Source organism: Artemia sp. Qi Xiang Cuo, chromosome 9 (assembly GCF_049724085.1).
Source record: "Artemia sp. Qi Xiang Cuo chromosome 9, ASM4972408v1, whole genome shotgun sequence".
NCBI lineage: Eukaryota > Metazoa > Arthropoda > Branchiopoda > Anostraca > Artemiidae > Artemia > Artemia sp. Qi Xiang Cuo.
In genome coordinates this window covers 35084487-35101464 of record NC_142802.1, presented here as the reverse complement: position 1 = coordinate 35101464, position 16978 = coordinate 35084487, and the positions used below count along the sequence as shown (strand labels likewise).

General features: G+C 34.7%; 1 protein-coding gene across 1 annotated transcript in view; it reads right to left on the bottom strand.

Annotated features, from left to right (window-relative positions):
* The window catches only part of LOC148948597 (uncharacterized), a 196676-nt gene that overhangs the window by 130356 nt on the left and 49342 nt on the right, over positions 1 to 16978 (bottom strand). The window contains exon 3 of the mRNA XM_089094492.1: positions 982 to 1209. Coding sequence (XP_088950618.1) covers positions 982 to 1209 — 228 coding nt within the window. The remainder of the gene's footprint in view (positions 1 to 981; positions 1210 to 16978) is intronic.

Genomic DNA, 16978 nt, shown 5'->3' with positions numbered 1-16978 from the left:
TTCGAAAGTGATTCGCTATTGCGCTGCCTGTGATACTAACCAGGTATGTGAAGCTATCAACTTGACTGATCTTTTTTTAACCAACGCCACCTCTTCACATTTATTTATTCCAAGGATAGGGTCAAGGATGTGCAAGAATAGGACCTTCACTAAAGCTCTTCTACCGACTGAATCAAATGCGTGGTCATAATCAATAGAACTGATGACTAAAGGAGCTGATGGCCCAAACACTTCTCAATTATTAATCCAAGAGTGGAAATTTTGCTCGACACATCCTCTCCCTTTCTTAAAACCACACTGTTCTTCTCTTAAAACTTTATTTTCGGCATGTCTAACTGTATAAAGTATCATCATGCTAAGTAATTTGCTTCTACAGAAACCAAGCTACTGGCTCTATAATTACCACACTCACTCTTATCATCTTTCTTATAAAGGAGTTTCATTTACGTTTTCTTAAAATCGCTAGAAACTTCCCTTTTTTCAAAAATCATATTCGCAATCTTCAGAAATATATCTCTAACTTTACAACCACCATATTTCAAAAATTTGTTTACCACAGTATCAGCACCTGAGGCCTTATTATTTTTAATCCTTTTAGTACTTTCTCTCTCTAATTTTTTCTCGCAAAATAAATCTTCCTTCACTTCCAAATTACCTGAAATGCATTGTCTTACCTTTCATTCAACACACCTTACATTCAACGCACCCTCCATCCCAGGAAAAATCCTCCAATCTCTCTAGTATGAGTATAATCCGCATAATGTTCTTTAATTTGGACATAAGTAGAAATGAACACCAACTATAACCGTAAATGAATTTCAGATTATTCAATTCCTCTTATTTAAGTCCTAAATTTATACACAATATGTATACTTTTCTGTAAAGTTTAAATTTCGTTGTTAGACTGTTGGATTTATAGGAGTCAAAGATTCATTTACAGGTTTTTCACGTCCAAATTTTTTCATTTTTAAAGGGAGTTACCTGAACGACATACGACACTCCTTCCCTGACCAGCTTTTGGTCATGATGGAGCCACCCTCTGGTAGGCTTGTTCACTAATGCTCCATTGCAATCTTCAACTAAACCGTCCATGTTATTGTCTGTAGGTAACCACGCAACAATTATTTCTCCACCTGCGACTTGGTGACGACCAAGTATTGGAGCTTCTCTGTCCCCACAGACTATTGTACTGCTCGACGAATGATTTGACTGTAATAAAAGATGAAATGGGACTAAAAACGATGAAAGAATGAAGGTGAATAAAAAGAAATTTTCAACTTCTTTTGAGGATAAGTAACACGGAAGAATAAACCATCATAATAGCACACTTCTAGAAACAAAAATAAATCTAAATTAATTTGTAATCAAACTGATCCAGGTTGTGTAAGATGAAGGATCAAATATGGACGCGGCATATTATCTGAAGAAGAATGGATGCAAAATAAAAGTCATACAAACGATAACTTTGAATGAAGATAAACCCAATAGGAAAAAGTGAACAGCCCAACCTACCAATATATCACAACCTACCCTAAAAGGTTACTTGAACATTTGTTTTTCTCTCTGCTTTCACGTGTTTTGTATCCTCAGCTTAATCTTTATTCCGAAACCTAAAAAAACTAATCGTTCAACTTTAAAAGCAGTTAAAAACACAGTTCCAACATTTTGTTGTTAAATCAAAAGTCCCATTTTGGCAAAATAGAAGCTTCATTGTTTCCACAGGACCAGTTTTAACACCAAAATGGAAGCAGGAGTATTACGTCTCTGTCCTTTTTTCCTTTTTTTTTGTTACTTCATCTTCAAACTCTATTCCTACGAGACAGCATTGACAAAGTGCTAGTTTTCTTCTTCTTTTTTTTTCAAATAGCACAAACCCTTTTTAAGATAGCAGGCCAATTCCTAACTATCAAAATGACTAAAAACAGGAGTAGAGTTGCCTCCCCCTGCTTCTAAGCCTTCTAAAGGCTATTGCCTGTTTTAGATTCTGTTGAAAACTACATGGATTTTGAACAGAGTGTTTTTTTTTTAAACCATACACAAAAAAAGAAGTCAAAGTAACAATTAAGATGACTGGAAAGATCTATTAAAATAAAGTGAACTTTTTACTGAATAATGATTTAACTCCTGCAAATCCAACCAATTCAATATTTTATTTAACAAAAGTTTTGGTTTTTCGATATTATAAATATAGAATAAAAATGTAAGATTTTTGGTTTTCAATAAAGCGCAAATGACAAAAAAGCGTTTAGAGGGTGTAGAGACGGGGGATGGACAGGAGCCCTAGTTCTCTTTTTAGAAGTTTTTGTTCTTTTTAAATTTGACTTGATTATTCATTTTAATTTCTACTCGTTGGAGGATTTATTTATTTGTGATCTATTTTTGGTTATTTATCTTTGGTTTACTTAAACATTCCGCTCAATATTCTTTGAAAATTTCAACTTAATACCCATAGCCGTCCCTGGGATTTTGCAGATACGCTCTTTTGGTAACCTACATCCACAAAGTGTCTTTTGATTTAGTTCAACATCCCTCTCAATATTCACCGAAAGTTTCAACTTAATACTCGTATCTGCTCTGTCATATTCTAGAAACGCCATTTCCAGAAACCTGGATGCAAATAATGTCTTTTGGTTTAGTTCAATTTATACCCTGAATATTTACAATAAGTTTCAACTTAATGTTCTTAGCCGTTTCTAAGACATCGCAGATACACCCTTTTGACAACACGGATACAAATACTGTCTTTTGATGTGGTTCGACATACCCCTAAACATTCCCTGAAAATTTTAACTTACTACCCTTAGCCGTTCCTGATATTTAACATACATGTCCTTTTGAGAACCAGAGTACGCATAGAGTCTCTTAATTCAGTTCAAAATTGCCCTCAAGATTCTCTAAAAGTTTCAACTTAATGTTCCTGAAATATTGCAGATACACCCTTTTGACAATCAGGATACATACAATGTCTACTAATTTAGTTCAACATCCCCCTCAACATTCTCTGACAGTTTCAACTTAAAAACATTGGCCGTTTCTGATATTTTTGCAGATACGCCCTTTTGACAACATGGATGTACACAGTGTCTCTAGATTTAGTTCAATATCCCACTCAACATTCCTTTATAGTTTGAACTCATTTTCCTTAGCCGTACCTGAGATACTGCAGACACACCCTTTTAAAAACCTGGACGCCTATAGCATATTTTGGTTCAGTCCAACGTCCCCCTCTAAATTCCCTTAGTTTCAACTTATGTTCTTAACCATTTCTGAGATGATGATATAAAACATGCATCTTTTAAAAATGTGCTTCGCTTGTGTATGATGTCATATCTTAGCTGAAATCCAGCAAAGAACGAACCATAGGGAATCGGGCAGAGAAGTCAATGAAATATGACATCATACACCAGAGAAGCATATTTTCAAAAGATGCATGTTTTATATCATCTTTTGCCAAAAGATGCGCTTATTCTACCATCTTATGTATGAGGCTGCAGTTTTTGTAAAAAAAAAGAAAAAAATGTATTTTATTCAGCTCTCTCCCAACTTGACATGATTCTATCATAACTTGCAGCATCAAGATTGATTGAGCCACATAAAACATCTCTTTTCCCTTGTATGTCCGACATCCTCTCATTTATGCTAGAATAATATTAAGTTGGGAAAAAACTGAACACGCATTATTAGTTGCAAAATATGCTAAATATAATGTTTCCTTTCAAATGGGCCCTCGAACATCTCTATTATTTACAGTTTTCCGAAAGTCTCTAGGTACTTCCCGTTTTTCAAAATATTCATTTTTCCTACTATCAGCCCCTGGGGCTTTGTTATATGTTACGTTTTAATCCTTTTTAGTGCTGTCACTAATTCTTCCTCACAATATAATCCTTCCTTCACTTTCAAAGTGTTACAAACTTTTCATTATTTTTTCTGTATCTTTTCCTGTAACTTTATCACGGTTTAGTACGTTTTCAAAATGTTCTACCCATTTTTCTTTAACTTTTTCCTTTTCACTTATTGTGGCACCGTTCCTATCTTTAACTGGGACAAGCCCAGATTGCCTGATCCCTCTCAATTTTTGAACAAACCCGTTCAATATTTTTCTGCTATGTCATCTGGCTGCATCTTCCGGGTCTTCAGCAATTTTATCCATGGCCTCCACTGTACACCTCTTTAATTCATATTTTAATGCTTTCTCCACTTTCCTGACATTCCAATTATTTTCATATGTTGTGTTACTCAAATATGTCTTGTACAATTCCCTCCTCCTCTCTACCTCCTCGTCCCCTCCTCCTTCTTTAGCCGTATTAGTAGTAGCAGTTATAACAGTAGTAGTTGTATGAATAGTACCAAATGTAGTGGTTGTAATATGGACACAGTGCCTTTTGGTTAGTTCAACATCCCCCTTAACGTGCCCTGAAACTTAGTAGTGGTAGAACAGTTAATAGTAACAGTACCTGCTGTAGTAGTAGTAGCATGCACACAGTGCCATTTGATTAGTCCAAAATTCCCCTCCACAAATCCTTTGGATTTCAAATTAATACTAAAGGCTAATCCTAAGATATTGCTGATATGCCTTTTTGAAAACCCACATGTACATAGTGTGTTTTTCTTTAGTTCCACTCTCCCCTCAATAGTCACTGAAATTTTCGACTTAATACTCTTAGTTTTAGTAATTGTAGTAGTCGTAGCAAAAGTAGCAGTTTTTTAACACTAGTAGCAATAGCAGTAGCAGCAGTAGTAGTATACACATATTGCCTTTTCGTCCGGTGAATGTCATTATCATAGCATTAAAATTTCAACTTAATGCTCTAAGTCTAACTCGTTCCTAAGATTTTGCTGATAGACTCTTTTGACCACCTGTATGCACTTAAGTGTGTTTTGATTTAGTTCCACTTCCCCCTCAACATTCCTTGAAATCTTCATCTTATTACCCTTAGCCGTCGTAGAAGTAGTGTCTGTAGTAATAGTAGAGCAGTTGAGGCAATAGAAGTAGTAATAGCAGTAGTAGGAGCTTGCACATATTGCCTTTTGGTAAATTGATAAACCCCTCTCCATCCTTCCACGAAAGTTCCAACTTAATACCCTAAGCCCAATCGAGATACGCTCTTTTGACAACCTGTACGTACATAATGTGTTTTGCTTTATTTCAACACTCCTCTGAACATTCCCTGAAAGCTTCACCATTATACCCTTAGCCTTTTTTGACACCAAGTGTCAAACATACTCCTCTTTCCCAATAACAAAGGTAGCAACCTAGTAAGAGACGATCAGTCCAGTGCTAAGAAATATACAAACCCAGAACTCCTAAAAATAGAGTCAGATCATCCGGGTTACAGCGGTAGCTAGCAACCTAGTAAGAGACGATCACGTCCATAGTTAAGAAATATAAAAACCTATAACTCCTAAAAAAAAGAGTCAGATCAAAACAAAAAGTGCACCATTAGAGCCGCCTTGTCCGAAACCCCTATATAGAAATATTTCTGTCCCTTGGCTTGAACAGCAAGGGAAATATATTGGCTTGAAAATCAAGAAAAGTGGCGGCTACTACAACATTCTGCATAAACGGCATATTTTTTTCTTTCTTTCTTTCTGTTTCTTTTCCACAGATAGCTTGGCACTGGAACATCGTAGAGAGTTTTACAATGGCTCATTTTAAAGGAAATTGATTGGGTTAAAAATATTTTGTAACTAAAATAAATTATTTCTAAAAGAGAATAATTTGAACCCACGCCTCTGAAGAGACTGATGGCTAACACCAGTGCCTTGGACCACTCGGCCACGCTGCCTCTCATAACTATATATCTGAATCCAGGATACAGCAGTAGCTAGCAACCTAGTAAGAGACGATCAGTCCAATGCTAAGAAATAAAAAAAATAGAGTCAGATCAAACGTCATTTAATTATAGTATAGGTTAGTAATTCCACAGATAGCTTGGCACTGGAACATCGTAGAGTTGTTCAATGGCTCATTTTAAAGGAAATTAATGGGGTTAAAAACCTTTTGTAATTAAAACAAAATATTTTTAAAATAGAATCCGGGTTGCAGCGGTAGCTAGCAACCTAGTAAGAGACGATCACGTCCAATGTTAAGAAATATAAAAACCCATAACTCCTAAAAAAAAATTCAGATCAAAACAAAAAAACGGCATATTTTTTTTTCTTTCTTTTCCACAGATAGCTTGGCACTGGAACATCGTAGATAGTTGTTCAATGGCTCATTTTAAAGGAAATTAATTGTGTGAGATATCTTTTGTAACTAAAATAAATTATTTCTAAAAGAGAATAAATTTTTCCACTAAAAACTGCAATTTTGATGTCTTTTCATACTGTAGTCTTTTCAAAGATATTTAATTTTTGTACATATTTATAATAAAGAACGAACTCTAGCCTATAAAGAGCAGCTTCAGAGATTGCTGAATTATTCAATTCTAGTGCCCATTCTGAGTGACCAAAAAAATGGAGGGCAACTAGGCCACTCTCCAAGGCCCCTTTTTTCCAGAAATTCTCCGATCAAAATTTTGAGAAAGTCATTTTGTTCATCATAGTTGAAAGGCCCAATAACCTTGCCTTTGGAGATAACATGACCGCCCAATGCCTCTAGGGAAAGATCTTTAAGTTATAAAATTTGCCAATTGTTTACGCATAGTATTTGTTATTGGGAAGTAAGCATACATTTTTCGGATGGAGGAGGGTGAATTTTTTCCGGGAGTATTTTCTACGAGGAGGATTTTCCATGGGGAGGGAAGTTATCAGGAGGTGAACTTTTAAGGTTTTAAGATTAAATTCCTATGGGAAGTTCTTTTTATATGCCTGGCTTTCTCTTTGCCAACTCAATATTACGCATGAGATGTTAAGGTTAACTGTCCAAGGTAAAGATTGAACTGTCTATAGAATAGTTCCGTGGAAAGGGGGGATTTTCCTTTGGAAGTGGAACCAGATTTTCTGGAATTATTTAAAAAGCCATCAGAAAAAAAAAACTTTTTTCAACTAAAAGTAAGGAACAACATTAAAACTTAAAACGAACCGAAATTATTACTTATATGAGGGGAGCTTCCCCCTCCTCAACACTTCGCTCTTTACGCTAAAGTTTGAATTTGTTAAAATCATTCAAGAATGACTCCTGAAACATAAGGCGGTTTAATTAGAACAACAATAAGCTTTTTGTAAAGTACTAAAAAACTTTGTTTGCTCCTTACATTGTTACTTCTTACTTTTTTGTTTCTTCTTACTTTCAGTTGATTTTTTTATATGTAATTTGAAAAGAGATCGTGTCGCAGCCAAGTGTCATTTCCTGCCATTTTGGCGGAAATTTTACAATTTCCGCCAATTTGGCGGAAATTTTTCGATTTCAATTTCGGAAAACATCAATTTTTAACCAAAAAGGGTAAAAATATCTAGGAATGCAAATTCGAAGATAGCGAATCGACATTTTCATGGTTTAAATTCCATAACTGGAGGTTTTAAGCCCCCCATTTTGAAAAGAGGAAAATCGCTTCTTTGAATGGTCATTATTTACTTCTAATTCTTTTTTTCTGTCAGGGTATGTTGTTGCAAGATCGTAGAGACGTTCAACGGATAATACCATTGCTAATAAAGCTTCTACCTGTCTCTACCTGCCTAATATAATATCGTCAATACCTGTCTCATCATAATCGTCAATCTAGCTCCATCATGAAGTACCATATCATATGAAACCATTGTTATTTCTCTTTACAGCGTATCTTAACAAGGGTATCATTAGACTCGGTTATATAGGCTGCTTGGTCGGGAATCCTTAACCGGATGTTTACAAACTGCCCACTCGCATGCTCCCCATCATAGCAGGTGAAAAGTGAAAAACGCGTTTTGATTTCTTAATGAAAAAATATCATTCATTTAATATGATTTTTCATAAAAATAATTGAATTTTTCTTATATGGAGATCCTAAAATTTAAATTTCGACTTTGCTTCCGCGAAAAAAAAAACTTTTATTTATTACTAATCGGGTACAAAAGCCCCAAATTATGAAAATAGACTATTCGTCAGAGATACCTTTTATTATAGAAGGAATTTACGTATGTTTCATTGAAGAGCCAAAGTATACCTGTGACCTGTCCCCTTCCTCGCCGTACCTTTGTCAACTTTTTCACTGAAAGAAAGGCATCTGGAACTTTTTTTAAAACCGGAATTGTAGGAGAATTTTCAATATGTGTGGCTTGAGTGCAAAACGGTGGCCTGTGGAAATTTGGTGCAAAAAAAAGTCAATTACGTCGGGAACTGATTATTGGTATCGAGACAAATTAGTGTATATGAAAGACACTAGGTGCATCTAGGCCGACAAAAGGGTGTATGTGCCATATCTCAGAAATGGTAAAGAGCATAAGTTGAAACTAAGGGAATTTAGAGGGGGATGTTGGACTGAATCAAATACGAAATATGCGTCCAGGTTTTTAAAAGGGTGTGTCTGCAGTATCTCAGGACGATAAGTTTAAACTATAAAGTAATGTTGAGTGGGATAATGAACTAAATCTAGAGACAACTGTGAACAGCCAGGTTGTCAAAAGGGCGTATCTACAATATCTCAGAAACAGCTATGGTTGTTAAGTTGAAACTGTGAGAGAATGTTGAAGTAAATCAGGAGACACTGTGTGTATACTGGTTGTCAAAACGGTGTAACTGCAATATTTTAGGAACATTAAGTTAAAACTTATAGGGAATCTTGAGGGCGACTTTGAACAGAATTAAGGAACTCTATGCGTTCTCTGATTCTCAAAAGGACCTATATGCTTAGCCTATATGGCTAAGGGTATTAAGTTGAATTTTCAGGGAATGTTTAGGGGTATGTTGAGCCAAATCGAAAGAAAATATTTGCATCCATATTGTCAAAAGGGCGAGTCTGCAATATCTCAGAAACGGCTAACAGCATTAAGTTGAAACTTACAGGAAATTTTCAGGGTATAAATTGAACTAAAACAGAAGACATTATTTGCGGCCAGGTGGTTAAAAGGGCGTATTTTGGAATATGACAGAACAGCTACGAGTATTAAATTGAAACTTTTAGTGAATGTTGAGAGGGATGTTAAACTAAATCAAGACACTTTGTGGATGCAGGTTACCAAAAGGGCGTATCTGCGAATTACAGGGACAGCTATGGGTATTAAGTTGAAATTTTCAAAGAATATTGAGCGGGATGTTGAGCTAAACCAAAGAAAAATAACCCAAGATAGATCACAGATAAATAAATAAAGCCTAAAACGAGTAGAAATTAAAAGGTGCCGTAGTTTCGCAAACCCCCTAAAAAATCACTCATGTCACCAACATTATTACCTAAGAACCTCAACATTTTCACTTAGGATACGTTCTTAATGTATTCCCCATCCTTACTTGTAATTTAGCTTTGTACACAGGTTGACAATTTCCTAAGATTGGGACTGACTTGAGCTCGTCTGCCGATTGCTGAACTCTAACAAGGAACTTTTGTATTTGTCGCCAGCTGCGTTTAATCACACAGCAATAAAAAGCCTTTGGCTTTTTCTTAACAAGAACCTAGTAAAGAACGAATCAAGTTGTCAATAATGGCTGCAACCAAAAAACTTTTTTTGTCGAAAAATATATATTATTTTTAGTGCTACCACTTTCACCCAAGCCGGTTCTTGAAGTTATAATGTAACAAGGAAAAATAGCGTACCAAGCGCCGAGCCTTGTGGTACCCCTTGTAATATTTTCTACACTATCATTCCTGAACATTCGCTAAGACACATTGTTTCATAATATATAAAAAGATAGAACAAAACTGAACACTTTATTGTGGGGAGGAGTCATAAAACCCTTAGAATTCACTGCGGGGAGGAGTCATAGAACTCTCGGTATCTATTGCATGTAAATGAAGTCTGGAAATTACATTTTTTTTTATAATTTCTGTATTGTGTATCCAAGAGGTGAATTCAAGAAAGAGTTTGCTACTTACTTACTACAATTTTTTCATAATGAGAAATCCGACAATGGATGATGATAGAGAATTTATTCATTCTAATAGATATATTTTTGTCAATGTTATCCGACGTATCCGACAAATGATATCGATAAAGAATGTTAATAAAGAATTTGTTCAATTTGATGCTTAAATTATGTCAGTGTTATCAAACGTATCTGTCAAAAGACATTGATAAAGAATTTATTCACTCTGATACTTAGATTTTCTCAATGGTAACCCAAGTATCTGTCAATAGATGTTGATAGAATTTATTCATTCTTATACTTAGATTTTCTCTATGTTGACCTATCTATCCGATATATGATATATGTATACTTCTTTTCTTACATCTCCAATGTTTTGATAGACATTCTAAACGTTCGATATGCTAGCTTACTCTAAAAATAATGAACACATAACAATGTAATGCATAATATATTTTTAATGAAATAATGTCATGTAGAATATTAATACAAAAAATATATATTATTATTATAAATTATTAATATCATTGAACAACTTTGGACATTTTGAATCTGTTCCATAAAATGCTTCACCATGTTCTCTCTTGATACTATAGCTATTGTCTTCCCTTAGTTCGTAATCAGTAGAATAATCATTATTCCATTTTGACTCATACACAATTTTTATAGGTGTGTCATCGACAGGCTCAATATGCTTTTCATCTTTGGTATTATTTGATTCATTGACTGTTTGATCAATGGCGGTAACGTTTGCTGGTACTTTGCTTTTCATCGATTCATCTTTATATTCCTTAGTGATATTTTCTGCCAATGCCCTTTTTATTTTTCTAGCAATTTCACTGTCTATTATCACACTATTTTTACACAGGTAACAGTTCCAGCACGTAGACATGATATGGCTTATGATATTGGTAGAAGAGTAGGCCTTTCTTTTCGTCTTTGCTTTCATTTGAATGCTAATACCCGAAAGCTGACGATATGGTTTAACACTGGGTAACATGTTACCACAGACACTAGCAAGAAGATGCCCCTCTTCATCAACTACTATTTTTATATTGGCATTCTCTTTGAGTGCAATCATCTCCGGAAATCTCAATCTCGCATATCCACCAGCATAAAAGTTGAATTTTTTTGGTAATGCAAAGAAATATAATTTCTTACTGTCATGACAATGCACGCATACGTTTCCGATAGTGCTACACATGTACTTATTTCATATTTTAAATACTTCTCCTTGTCAGCATTCAATGCTACAATAACACTATCATGTGAACACACTTTCTTAAAATGCTTCATCTTCACTTTTTAGAGATATTAGTTATGTGTTTATCGTTCCACTGTGCAAAAATACTGATTTAATACATACAATAAACTATGTAGTGTCGATAACCTGCCATAGAGTAACAGTGGGAAAGCCGCATCGTGTCTCTGAACAAGCATAGAGTACAATTGTTAGAGCCGTAAGCATATTTTGTCATTTTAAGATACGTACAAAAAAAAAAAAAAGTTGAATAATTTCTAAGTCCCAAAAAAAAAAGTTTGTTTTTTCATGAAAAAAATATTGAATTAGAACCATCGGTCCTCATCATTAGGAGTATGGGTATGCTCAAGAATATATTTAAAAATTTAAATCAAGAGTGCCATTCTATTTTTCTGATATGATTTAGAGATGTAAGAAAAAAAAAGTTGAATAATTTCGAAGTCCAAAACAAAAAATTGTAAAAAAAATAGTTTGTTTTCATGAAAGAAATATTGAATTAGAACCATCGGTCCTCATCATTAGGAGTATGGGTATGCACAAGAATATATTTAAAAATTTAAATCAAGAGTGTCATTCTATTTTTCTGATATGATTTAGAGATGTAAGAAAAAAAAGTTGAATAATTTCGAAGTAAAAAAAAAATTGTTCAAAAAATAGTTTGTTTTCATGAAAAAAATATTGAATTAGAATCATCAGTCCTCATCAATAGGAGTATGGGTATGCACAAGAATATATTTTAAAATTTAAATCAAAAGTGTCATTATATTTTTCTTATATTATTTATATATTTAAAAAAAAAAGTTGAATAATTTCGAAGTCCAAAAAAAAATGTAGTTAAAAAAACGATAGTTTGCTTTCATGAAAAAAAATATTGAATTAGAACCATCAGTCCTCATCAATAGGAGTATGGGTATGCATAAGAATATATTTTAAAATTTAAATCAAAAGTTCCATTCTATTTTTCTGATATGATTTAGATATGTAAAAAAAATTTGAATATTTTCGAAGTAAAAAAAAAATTGTTAAAATAATAGTTTGTTTTCATGAAAAAAAAATATTGAATTAGAACCATCAGTTCTCATCAATAGGAGTATGGGATATGCACAAGAATATAATTTAAAATTTAAATCAAAAGTGTCATTCTATTTTTCTGATATTATTTAGAGATGTAAAAAAAGAAAGTTTAATAATTTCGAAGTAAAAAAAATAGTTTGCTTTCATGAAAAAAAATATTGAATTAGAACCATCAGTTCTCATCAATAGGAGTATGGGTATGCACATGAATATATTTTAAAATTTAAATCAAACGTACCATTCTATTTTTCTGATATGATTTAGAGATGTAAAAAAAAGTTGAATAATTTCGAAGTCCAAAAAAAATTTGGTTAAAAAAAATAGTTTGCTTTCATGAAAAAATATTGAATTAGAACCATCAGTCCTCATCAATAGGAGTATGGGTATGCACAAGAATAAATTTTAAAATTTAAATCAAAAGGGTCATCAAAAAAATATTGAATTAGAACCATCAGTCATCATCAATAGGAGTATGGGTATGCACAAGAACATATTCTAAAATTTAAATCAAAAGGGTCATTCTATTTTCCTGATATGACTTGGAGATGTAAAAAAAGAAAGTTGAAAAATTTCGAAGTAAAAAAAATAGTTTGCTTTCATGAAAAAAATATTGAATTAGAACCATCAGTAATCATCAATAGGAGTATGGGTATGCACAATAACATATTTTAAAATTTAGATCAAAAGGGTCATGAAAAAAATATTGAATTAGAACCATCAGTCATCATCAATAGGAGTATGGGTATGCACAAGAATATATTTTAAAATTTAAATCAAAAGTGGCATTCTATTTTTCTGATATGATTTAGAGATGTAAAAAAAGTATTATATGGAACACTTCGAAGAAGTAAAGCTATCCGTTATTACAATTCTTTTCTTGTCATCTACACCCCTCTTAGTATGAACTTCTTCGTATAGTATAAAGTTAAACTATTTTAAATTGACAGCACTGTCCAAACATCACTTGTGTATTATACAGCACACAATCACCCCATCTCCCCCAAAACACTTTTCAGCCATTTCTTGTTAAAATTTTTTTATTTCAAGTCAATCCTTAATAGGATCAAATTCGCAAATCCTATCTACCGACACATTCTTATCAAACTATTGTTGGCTAAAGGCAATTGTCCAAATAAATTAGAAACCGCTCTTGATAGCACAGACTTCAATGAAATGGAACTGAGGATAACACATGAGTGATAGACAGCTTTCCCTACAAAACCATTCCTAAATACGCAATTTGACAATCTCTAGTTTTCGATAAAAAAAAAAAAAATGTTCACGTGTAAGTGTAATGACACACACTTGGGTACTCTCAAAACATGTTTGACCACATTATACCTTGCCAACTTAAAAAAAAAAAAAAAAAAAAAAAAAAAAAAAAAAACTGTGTGAGGGAGTTCTGACTCTCTCTGAAAAGGTGTAGAGGACCCGTAGAATAGCATGAGAATTCCTAGGGGGCACATAGAAATGGAACCTACTACTCTACTGATTCTGTAGAAATAATAACTAACGGTACTAAGTTGCAACTTGCAGGGCATGTTGAGGGGAATGTTGAAGTAAATCAAAAGACACTATATGCATCCGTATTTTCAAAACGGCAGATCTCTAGGCTTTTATCTCAGGAACAGCTAAGGGTATTGTGGTGAAACTTCCAGGGAATGCTGTACTAAGTAAAATTATAGTAAGAGAAAATATCGAAGTAAATCCGTCGGCAGTAAATATGGCAAGTGACATCGTAGTTTTCTTTAGAAAACCATTCGTTACGTGCTATTACATTTTACCAACAATTGGTTCCTATTGGCATTTATTTAAAAAGTTTTCAAGAAAAAGCGTTTTTGAAAGAAAAGTAAGAGCTACATGAAAACAAAGACGAGCAAAAATAATATCAAATTTAGTAGAAAACGAAATACATCCCATAATAACTGAAAATTTAAAAACGCCTGTTGAAACTTTTAGCTGCAAGCTGCAACATCATGGCTGCAGCTATCGTAGCAACCATGATGTTGCGTAGTCAGGGGACAAAAATAAAACATACAAGGAGGGGTGGTTGATCTCCTGTCAGTTTATGAGGGTACTAAGACTTTCAATTTCCCATCAAGTGAGTTTCTTCCCAAGTTTTTATTACTATTACTCAGAGCAAACTGTCCAGCCAACAAAAATGCATGGGAAAACCATCGTTCATAAGTAAATCAATTCTACGGCGTTGACCCTGATAATGATAATCGCAAAATCATGGAGTTAGCGGGATGCAGGTTTCCAGCCCAATCTTTTAGTACGAGTCTGTGAAGGATCCACTCCTTGTTCTTATTATGAAACCCAAAACGAATAGAAGACACATTAAATAACCGAGTCAAACTCAAAACGAGCAGAAGTTAACACGAATAGGGCTAACAACCCCCATGCCTTCTCATGAACAGAACATAACTTGCACTTTACTGAAAAAAACGCACGTGGATTGTCAGGTTAATACAGTCTACATATACTGATATTTATTCATTAAAGTCTTAATAATTTTTTTTTTACATATTAAAGTAAAAAAAGTGAAAACATTTAAAATGTGTTTTGTTTTCAGTTAAGTATAAATTATGTTCTGGTTTTGAGAAGTCACGGTTGTTGTGAGCAGGGCCATTACAAGCCTTTTCGGGGAGGGGGAGGGAGTGAGGAATTTTAGCGACTGGCTGGTCCTTTTTATCGACTGTTTTTTTTTATCAATAATTAGCATAATGTCTGTTTTGAATACGATACTTAGAATCACTGCACGAGTCGGTAAAACTGCTGCATTTACCGACTGAGATTGCGATTTCGGTGTATGTCATGTCACTATTTTCATGCTCTTCATTTAACCAAATGGAAAATTGTGGCACCATCTATAACATCATGGCAGGAGTCGGTAAAACTGCTGCGTTTACTGACCAAATTCATGGTTTCTATAGGTTAGATCTCAGTATTTTCGTGGTCTTTATTTAACCCAACAAAATCAATTTACCGACTCATTTTTTACCGAGTGCCCAAAAACATGGGGTCACCCCCTCTCTCCATACGTGACGGCCCTGGTTGTCGGCCCTCCTCATGTTAATTTCTAGTCGTTTTGAGTTTGACTCGGTTATTCACTGTAATTTCTGTTCGTTTTGGGTTTCATTTATTTATTAATGGTGATTTGTGGTAGTTTTACGCTTGGAAGATTATTTGACTTTATTTCTGCTCATTTTTGGTTAAACGGAGCTCTTTTCATGGAAAGGAAAATAATAATAGATATTTTTTCAGTTTTCATAGGGAGCTCGCTAGCGCTGCCTAAGTAAAGACCGATGTGGGCACAATGTGTTTTTTTCAATACCCGGGCACTTCGTATCGAAGGAGTTGTCGTAGAAACTTCGAACAGGTTTCATTCGATTGGAAATTGGAGTGGCTAGTGCCCTTTTTAATAGTCGAAAGTGATTGGAGGGCAACTAGCCCCCCCCCAGGCCCATCATTCCCCCAAACAAGTCCAATAAAAATTTTGGGATAGCAATTTTGTTCAGCTGAGTTGATGTCTAGATACAAAATATATTTTTGAGGAGGAAACTCCCCCCCAACCCTCAGGGCAAGGATTATAAGTTACGCCCTGGGGGCATATAAGGTTTTTTATTGAAATCTTTGTCATAGAAACTTGAAAAAGGGCTCATTAAATTTGAAATTCAAAGGGCTAGTACCCTTTTTAATAGTCGAAAGTGATTTAGGGCAACTAGCCCCCCTCTCACGCCCACCGTTTCCCCAAACACATACAATCAAAAATTTTAGATAGCCAATTTAATCGATGTAGTTTAAAGTTTTGGAAATCAGGTCTTTAAAGATGACAGCCCCTCCCCCACAGCCCTCAGGAGAAGGGTTGTAAGTTATGCCCCGAGGGCATATAAATTTTTAATGAAAGGCAACTAGCCCCTCCCCACGCCCATCATTCCCCCAAATACATCCAATCAAAATTTTGAGATAGCCATTTTGTTCAGCGTAGTTGATTTTCAGATAGAAAATATATTTTTGAGGAGGACACTCTCCCACAGCCCTCAGGGCAAGGGTTTTACGCTATGCCCTAGAGGCATATAAGGTTTTTATAGAAGGCGTCGTCGTAGAAACTTCAAACGGGGCTCATTTGATTGGAAATTCAAAGGGCTGGTGCATTTTCTCATAGTCGAAAGTGATTGGAGGGCAACTATCCCCCCCCCCCGCACCCATCATTCCCCCAAACTCATTCAATCAAAATTTTGAGATAGCCATTTTGTTAAGTGTAGTTGATTTCCAAATAGAAAATATGTTTTTGAAGGGGATACTCTCCTACAGCCCTCAGGGCAAGGGTTTTAAGTTATGCCCTGGGGGCATATACGGTTTTTACAAAAGGTGTTGTCGTAGAAACTTCAAAACAAGCTCTTTCGATTGGAAATTCTAAGGGCTTGTGCCCTTTTTAATAGCCAAAGTCATTGGAGGGCATCTAGCCCCCCCCCCACGCCCCGCAGTCCCCCCGCCCCAGCCCATCAAAATTTTGAGATAGCCATTTTGTTCAGTGTAGGCTAGTTGATTTCCAGATAGAAAATATGTTGTTGAGGAGGACACTTCCTCACAACCCTCAGGCCAAGGGCTTTAAATTATGCCCTGGGGTCATGTAAGGTTTTTCATAGAAGGCGTTGTCGTAGAAACTTCAAAAAAGGCTCATTCGATTGGAAATTCAAAGG